Below are 9387 nucleotides of genomic sequence, written 5' to 3'. Positions count from 1 at the left end.
ATTGGAACTTAGTTCAGTGGTGTTTCTTTCATGACTGTTATTTTGATACAAGAGAGTTCATGACACTACACTACTGGGGAGTTATTGGAACTTAGTTCAGTGGTGTTTCTTTCATGACTGTTATTTTGATACAAGAGAGTTCATGACACTACACTATGATGGAGTTACTGGAACTTAGTTCAGTCCCTCTTGTATCAAAATAAGTCATGAAAGAAACACCACTGAACTAAGTTCCAGTAACTCCCCTGAAAGAAACACTGAAGCTAAGTTCCAGTAACTACATCAATGTTATGTCGTGAACTCTCCTGTATCACAAAAATATTTGTGAAAAAAAAGAACACTGAAGCTAATTCCAGTAACTTCAGTGTTGTGTCATGAATCTCTTGTATCACAAAAATAGTTACAAAAGAAAAAACACTGAAACTAAGTACCAGTAACTACATCAGTGTTATGTCATGAACTCTCTTGTGTCACAATAACAGTCATGAAAGAAACACTACGGAACTAAGTTCCAATACGTACAACATAGTGTTGTGTCATGAACTCTCTTGTATCACAAAAACAGTCCTGAAAGAAATACTGAAGTTAAGTTCCAGTAACTACATCAAACTGTTTGACACAGCTCTCTACACACTGCCACATTCTATAAGACAAGATGATGATAATATAAAGAAGCTCTTAAATAATGAATGAATTTCAAATAAATATAGAGGGTAGAATAACATCTCACAAGAAGATAGAGTAGAGAAAGCATCATGAGTTATATCACAACTCTGGGATGTTGTTAGTTTGCTACAGTTTATGTTAAAATGAACTGTAAGCTGTCAAAACAATATCTATAATAATAAAGTGTTATATTACATATTATAATAAATTATGTATTGTCTGTTGTATTATAAAACTCTCAGGAATCATTTGTCACATCACATATTATAAAATGTTATGAATCACATGTAACATCACACACTATAATGACTTGCGAATCGTGCCACATCACACCACGATTCACAAGTCATTATAGTGGCACAATTTACAAATCTTTATAGTGTGTGATGTGGCAAGATTCACAAGTCATTATAGTGTGTGATGTGACACGATTCACAAGTCATTATAGTGTGTGATGTGTTGTGATGTGACACGATTCACAAGTCATTATAGTTTGTGATGTGACACATGATTTACAAATCTTTATAGTGTGTGATGTGACACATGATTTACAAATCTATAGTGTGTGATGTGACACGATTCACAAGTCATTATAGTGTGTGATGTTACATTTGATTTACAAATCTTTATAGTGTGTGATGTTACATTTGATATACAAATCATTATAGTGTGTGATGTTACATTTGATTTACAAATCTTTATAGTGTGTGATGTTACATTTGATATACAAATCTTTATAGTGTGTGATGTTACATTTGATTTACAAATCTTTATAGTGTGTGATGTGACACGATTTACAAGTCATTATAGTGTGTGATGTGACACATGATTTACAAATCTTTATAGTGTGTGATGTGACACATGATTTACAAATCTTTATAGTGTGTGATGTGACACGATTCACAAGTCATTATAGTGTGTGATGTGGCACAATTTACAAATCTTTATAGTGTGTGATGTGACACGATTCACAAGTCATTATAGTGTGTGATGTTCACGATTCACAAGTCATTATAGTCCACATCACACACTATAATGACTTGTGAATCGTGCCACATCACACACTATAATGACTTGTGAATCGTGCCACATCACACACTATAATGATTTGTAAATCATGCCACATCACACACTATAATGATTTGTAAATCATGCCACATCACACACTATAATGATTTGTAAATCGTGCCACATCACACACTATAATGACTTGTGAATCGTGCCACATCACACACTATAATACCTTTTGAATGTGTCACATCACACACTATAATGACTCGTGAATCATGTGCCACATCACATACTATAATGACTTGTGAATCAAGTGTCACATCATTTACTATAATGATTTATGAACCATGTGCCACATCACGTACTATGACTTGTGAATCAAATGTCGCATCACATATTAGAACTTGCGGATTATGTGTCACATCATAGACTATAATAACTTGTGAATAATGTGTCACATTACATACTATAATGACTTGTGAATCATGCATCACATTACATACTATAATGACCTGAGAATAATGTGTCACATTACACACTATAATGATTTGTGAATCATGTGTCACATTACATACTATAATAATAATTTACAAACAATTTTCCTAAAGTTTTCCTGGAGTAAAATAGTGAGAAAAACAAACCTTTTAAACAGAAATATGTCTGACAAACTGGACAAATTCATGAGCATTAAACACCAATACAAATAGATATACAATTTGGAATTCTGTACCACCATAAAGAAATGGTATTCCCCTTCCAAATTCAGATAGGTAATAAAATATTAAATTTTATTTTGTATCTGAGAATAAACCTGGTATTATAAGAGTCGTTTATCTAAACATAGTTAAAGACCATCCAAGTACTAAATACAAGCTCAACATAACTTTTTTGTTTTTCCTTAAGAAATTAATCTGGCTAAAAACAGCTTATTTCAAAATGATTGAACAAAATAAAGAAAGACATTAAAGCATTTTGTTTTTCAACCACTCACCTTTAACCAGCTGGCAACATTTGACTACGTAGGTGTGAGGATGGTCAATTCCAATCTCAAAACCTACAATTCAGGTTAGAAATATTACTATATGTTTCAAATGCATCCTGATTCATCTTATGTACACATTACAAATATTTAAAAAAAAAGATGGTCTGAATAAAAATTGTTGAAGCTTTTGATATTTCAGTTTTAATTTTCAAATGCACAGTAATGAATAATTTTAATAAATACAACTTTCGTACTTGCTTAAATAAATAAATAATCAACTATTTTCATGTGATTCTGTATGATTTGTTTTTTATTAAACCTTTACACATAAGCCATCTATACTGGCAGAAGTTTGCTCTCTGAACAGATGGAAATAATGTTAGAGTTGAGTTATATTTTCTGTAATAAAACAAAACATTTCTGACTAGTGTAACAATGCTTAAGTGGGTACTACATTTCTGTGATGCTTGAATGGCTTTGAAGAACTTATGTTGGTAGCAAAGAAGTAATTAGAAATAGCCCTACAACCTTAGCAGGAGTTTGTTTAGTAGCTGTGCACAAACTCTGACACAGTATACCTAACCATTTTTCCTGTATGCTTCAGTTGGCCAGCAGCAATGAAAAAAACTTGTATCTCCTTCTCTTTCAAAAATCAACATAAAAAATAATCCTATGACCTGTAGTTTTTTAGTAGGTTTGCCAGGTTGAAATAAAATATTGATAGCCATTTTATGTGATGCAAGAATAACATGAATAATAATAATACGAAGAACAAATGGATGAATTCTGAATTTTGCCTGACAATCAGAAAATCAATTTTTTTGCTATTATCAATATTTTAGCAGCCTTAGCCATTGTGATAGGTCTTGAGTGTTGTTTCAAGAACAGGTCTGATTTTTAATATGGTTTTTGCTTGTATGTTCTATTAGAATTTTTGTGAAATTCCCGGGGAACCCTATTATGAACCACTATCATACTTCATGATACATAATTTTTTCACCTTGTAGTCAAACAGTAACCACTTTCATATAATGACATACATTTTGAGATGATTAATAGCTGTCTGTTGGTTTTTAAAATACAAAATTTATACATACAGTTTTAATTTACTAAGCCAAATTTTAGTAGTATACTTTTTTTTAACATAATATCCAATAACAAACAATTCTTTTAAGTTTCTTCTGTTAATACTAACTTTTTCTTTACTGGAAGGGAGAAGGGAAAAATACTTCAACAAGTTCCATCCAGAACAATAAACTTTCTTGGTTCTTTGGACTAAGTTTTGGGTATTTATCATAACATCAATCTCATCAAATATTGAAGCTTGCACAGTTACAAATTAACAATAAAATCTTTTAATGTTAGTGTTGATAAATCAGCACCATTTCTTACCATCAAATGCTTTATGCATCTTTTTGTTCACAGATGTGATAAAAGTATTTCTTATGCTACATATCTCACTTCAAGCGAGTCTGATTACCGACAAAAATACTATATAATTTATTTAGCCTTTCTTCTGCTCATTAAAGCTCTCAAATGTATTGGGTAAACAACTGACAACTCTCGGCATACATAGAAATGTCTCCAATATTTCCAGAAACATATTTTTTTAATGTAATATGGTATATACTCTTGCTCAATATAGCTCATCAAGTTGTGGAATCTGATAATAGATTACAATCAACTAATCAATCACTCTCACATACAACTTGGATGGTTAGAAGAATTAGGAACATTAATTTCAATTAGCTGATTATTTTTGTCAGCTGTGACACTAATTAATTAAGCCGAACAAACTTCAATTAATTGAAAATAATAGTGAAAAAATCACAATGGCATTATTTTAATTACTTGGATATTTAGAATAACTGAAAACACTAGTTCTGATTAGCTTATTCATTTCCTAACATTAATCAACCTAACTGTTATTTCAATTAATTGACTCTTTTACATGACACTAATTTATTACAAAGCTCTATCATAGAGTTTAGTGTTTTTCAATTGTAAAATGTGACATACAGATCATTCAGTTTAGTGTTCTTCAACTGTAAAATGTGATACTCAGATCATTCAGTTTAGTGTTTTTCAACTGTAAAATGTCATACTCAGATCACTCAGTTTAGTGTTTTTCAACTGTAAAATGTCATACTCAGATCATTCAGTTTAGTGTTTTTCAATTGTAAAATGTGACATACAGATCATTCAGTTTAGTGTTCTTCAACTGTAAAATGTGATACTCAGATCATTCAGTTTAGTGTTCTTCAACTGTAAAATGTGATACTCAGATCATTCAGTTTAGTGTTTTTCAACTGTAAAATGTCATACTCAGATCATTGAGTTTAGTGTTTTTCAATTGTAAAATGTGATACTCAGATCATTCAGTTTAGTGTTTTTCAATTGTAAAATGTGATACTCAGATCATTCAGTTTAGTGTTCTTCAACTGTAAAATGTGATGCTCAGATCATTCAGTTTAGTGTTCTTCAACTGTAAAATGTCATACTCAGATCATTCAGTTTAGTGTTCTTCAACTGTAAAATGTGATAATCAGATCATTCAGTTTAGTGTTCTTCAACTGTAAAATGTGATAATCAGATCATTCAGTTTAGTGTTCTTCAACTGTAAAATGTGATAATCAGACTAGTTGAACAACACTACTGATCAAATGAGTTTATTTTTCTATGAATAAAACCAGTCATTAAAAGATATTGTTGTACTGTAAATAATTAATACCTTAGTTGATATCTTGTATTACTTTTAACACGCATATCACCTATTCATAAATTTTTCAAAAGAGTTTACCTGAAACATACCTCTACTTAAAGATATATTTATAGACATAAAGATAACTAGCCACACAAGACTGACCATAATAAGGGTTTTCTTTAAGACAGATTATACCCCAAAGTAATTAGTGAGGTCAAGAACACTCACGTCTGAACTAACTACTTACCTAATGTTTGTAGTAATATATTTTCATTGCAGACAAGTTCATGGGCTTGCTCCATATACGTCTTAAAAAAGAAAAAATAATAACATTAACAAACGGATAGTTATTTTGTGATAATTATCAATTTACAGCCATAAAATTATGTACATTAACAAAAGGGTATTTTTAAACAGTTGTTTGTAGTTAAGCACAAAACAACATAATGGGCTATCTGTGCTTTGCCCACCACAGGTATCAAAACCCTGTTTCTAACATTGTAAGTCAGCAGACATACTGCTGTGTCACCGGGGTGGCATTCTTAAACAGAGAACAGAACAAGCAATATACTTCTCAGGTTCAAACTTCTGTCCTCAAAATGTAGCAAATGTTTCATTGTTAGGCATAGTAAAATAATCTCCCTCAATTACTACTCATTTTGGAGCTTGTAATAAACCAATGCTCAATGTATGTAACTATCTAAATATTAGATGTTGTGTTATACAACTTATATTAGTTTATTAATTTTTGACAACAGCTTCACTAAACCTATTATTTGAGATGAGAAATGAATAAAGTATGACCTCATACAGACAAACATATCACTTGAGATGAGAAATGGATAAAGTAGGACCTGATACAGACAGACATATCACTTGAGATAAGAAATGGATAAAGTATGACCTGATACAGATAGACATATCACTTGAGATAAGAAATGAATAAAGTATGACCTGATACAGACAGACATATCACTTGAGATAAGAAATGGATAAAGTATGACCTGATACAGACAGACATATCACTTGAGATAAGAAATGGATAAAGTATGACCTGATACAGACAAACATATCACTTGAGATAAGAAATGAATAAAGTATGACCTGATACAGACAGACATATCACTTGAGATGAGAAATGGATAAAGTATGACCTGATACAGACAGACATATCACTTGAGATGAGAAATGGATAAAGTATGACCTGATACAGACAGACATATCACTTGAGATGAGAAATGGATAAAGTGTGACCTGATAACAAATAGACATATCACTTGAGATCAGAAATGGATAAAGTATGACCTGATAACAAATAGACATATCACTTGAGATCAGAAATGGATAAAGTATAAACTGATACAGACAGACATATCACTTGAGATCAGAAATGGATAAAGTATGACCTGATACAGACAGACATATCACTTGAGATCAGAAATGGATAAAGTATGACCTGATACAGACAGACATATCACTTGAGATCAGAAATGTATAAAGTATAACCTGATAACAGATAGACATATCACTTGAGATGAGAAATGTTATTGTTTCTATGTCTACACAGATTATTTACCTGCTATCATGAGATAACCTATCAACATTTAGATTGTTTCTATGTCTAGACAGATTATTTACCTGCTATCATGAGATAATCGATCAATATTTTGATTATTTCTTCATGTCTACAGAGATATCTCAGGATACCCTTGTGACTTTGGGACATAGATTATTTGTTATCAAGATGATCTATTGATATGGTTCATATCCTCATCAGACTGATGTTTTACAATTGGAATTGTCAGTAGAGGTCATACTGTGAACACTTAAAATATTTTTTTTAATTAGCATTAAAAATGAAAACAATTTGGAAGTGGTTTTGATAAATCTTTGTATCACATTGGTTACTCCAGGTTCAAGGAAATGTTCATGTTTTCAGTTTGTTACTTAGTAGTAACCAGTGTGCATTGGGTGAGTTCAGTAATTATGGTAACCTTTAAATAATACAATCACTCCATCAGAAGTTGATATGTCTGTCTGTTATCAGGTTATACTTTATTCATTTCTTATCTAAAGTGATATGTCTATCTGTTATCAGGTTATACTTTATACATTTCTGATCTCAAGTGATATGTCTATTTGTTATCAGGTTATACTTTATACATTTCTGATCTCAAGTGATATGTGTCTGTATCAGGTCATACTTTATACATTTCTGATCTCAAGTGATATGTCTATCTGTTATCAGGTTATACTTTATACATTTCTGATCTCAAGTGATATGTCTATTTGTTATCAGGTCATACTTTATCCATTTCTGATCTCAAGTGATATGTCTGTCTGTATCAGGTCATACTTTATCCATTTCTGATCTCAAGTGATATGTCTGTCTGTATCAGGTCATACTTTATCCATTTCTGATCTCAAGTGATATGTCTGTTTGTATCAGGTCATACTTTATCCATTTCTGATCTCAAGTGATATGTTTGTCTGTATCAGGTCATACTTTATCCATTTCTCATCTCAAGTGCTATGTCTGTCTGTATCAGATCATACTTTATCATAGATTATTTACCTACTATCATGAGATAACCTATCAACATTTAATCATGAGATAACCTATCAACATTTAGATTGTTTCTATGTCTAAGTAGGTAAATAATCTGTGTAGACATAGAAACAATCTAAATGTTGATAGGTTATCTCATGATAGTAAGTAAATAACCTATGTCACAAAGTCAGCAGATTATCATGAAATATCTGTGTAGACACATAAACAATCTTTGTACCAAAGTCGCTGAGATATTTGTATAGATATAGAGAGATAATCTTTGAAAATGTCAACAGGCTATCACTAAAGTTTCAAACTGTTACATAAAAATTTTGACAATTTCTGTGTTCTCAGTGTTAGCAATAGAAAAGTAATGACACAACAGTAATTACATGAAAAAAATTTGTTTTTTTTTTGACGAATCCAAAACTATGGAAATATTTTCTATAAATTTCAGGAAGCCACTTAGGATTTCATGTAATCAACTGAACACAATAAAAGAAAGGGTTAATAATCAGTTATCCCAGTTAGATATCTTCTTATCCCCTTGAGAAGAACTGATTCTAACACAAGTATCCCATTCTGTATAACCAATCAGAAAATTTGTTATAATATTCCGTACAGCAAATCAGATGGTTTGTTATAATATTCTGCACAACCAATCAGAAGGTTTGTTATAAAACCTGCAACACACCTCACTTTTTGTATCCAATGGTGGAGCATCTCGATGGAGACACATATGAGCAACTTTAATGACATGCTCCAATTTACGAGGTTGTTCCTCTACTTTTGCAGCCAAAAACAAAGCACATGCTGCAATTGCCTGTAAAAAAAGTAAATTAATTAAATGTCTGTCATATCCATAACTTTAAAAATACAGGGTGTCTGAATTCAATCATCAGTTTTAAATTAAATTACACATTAAAATAATGATAACAGCAATATTCCATCACATGTTTTTGGGCCAGAATCTTTAACAAATATATTCAAAGGTAATAACTTATATCTTAGACTTCAACTTAATGACAGCATGAAAAACAATGTTATTTTAAAACAAAAATTAAATATTGATCTACAAATACTGAGATGCTTCCAAAATATCACCACTGTCACAATATACACTAAAGATTACTTGAAGGTGGACTGGCTCATAAGTGTTAAAAACATCACAATGGTGAATGTGAAAATTACTTCCCGACAACTCAGCCAGTAATTTATATATATCACTTTCCCACTTACCATGGCCTTACTTTAGACACAATAAATAAAACCAACCACAACCTTCCCACTTACCATGGCCTTTCTTTAGACAAACTAAATAAAACCAACCACAATCTTCCCACTTACCATGGCCTTTCTTTAGACAAACTAAATAAAATCAACCACAATCTTCCCACTTACCATGGCCTTTTTTTTAGACACACTAAATAAAACCAACCACAATCTTCCCACTTACCATGGCCTTACTTTAGA

The 9387-nt window shown here is 31.3% G+C and overlaps 1 protein-coding gene across 1 annotated transcript in view; it reads right to left on the bottom strand.

The window, feature by feature from the left end:
• LOC106474154 (cyclin-T2-like) overlaps positions 1-9387 on the bottom strand; it is a 25442-nt gene that overhangs the window by 2626 nt on the left and 13429 nt on the right. Inside the window, exons 3-5 of the mRNA XM_013934844.2 lie at positions 8609-8737; positions 5611-5671; positions 2669-2731 (exon numbers count right to left, since the gene is read on the bottom strand). Of these exons, the coding sequence (XP_013790298.1) occupies positions 2669-2731; positions 5611-5671; positions 8609-8737 (253 nt within the window). The remainder of the gene's footprint in view (positions 1-2668; positions 2732-5610; positions 5672-8608; positions 8738-9387) is intronic.

The sequence above is a fragment of the Limulus polyphemus genome, unplaced genomic scaffold, assembly GCF_000517525.1.
Source record: "Limulus polyphemus unplaced genomic scaffold, Limulus_polyphemus-2.1.2 Scaffold6881, whole genome shotgun sequence".
Classification (NCBI taxonomy): Eukaryota; Metazoa; Arthropoda; class Merostomata; order Xiphosura; family Limulidae; genus Limulus; species Limulus polyphemus.
Note: the sequence above shows the minus strand (reverse complement) of the source record. Positions and strands in the feature narration are given on the sequence as shown.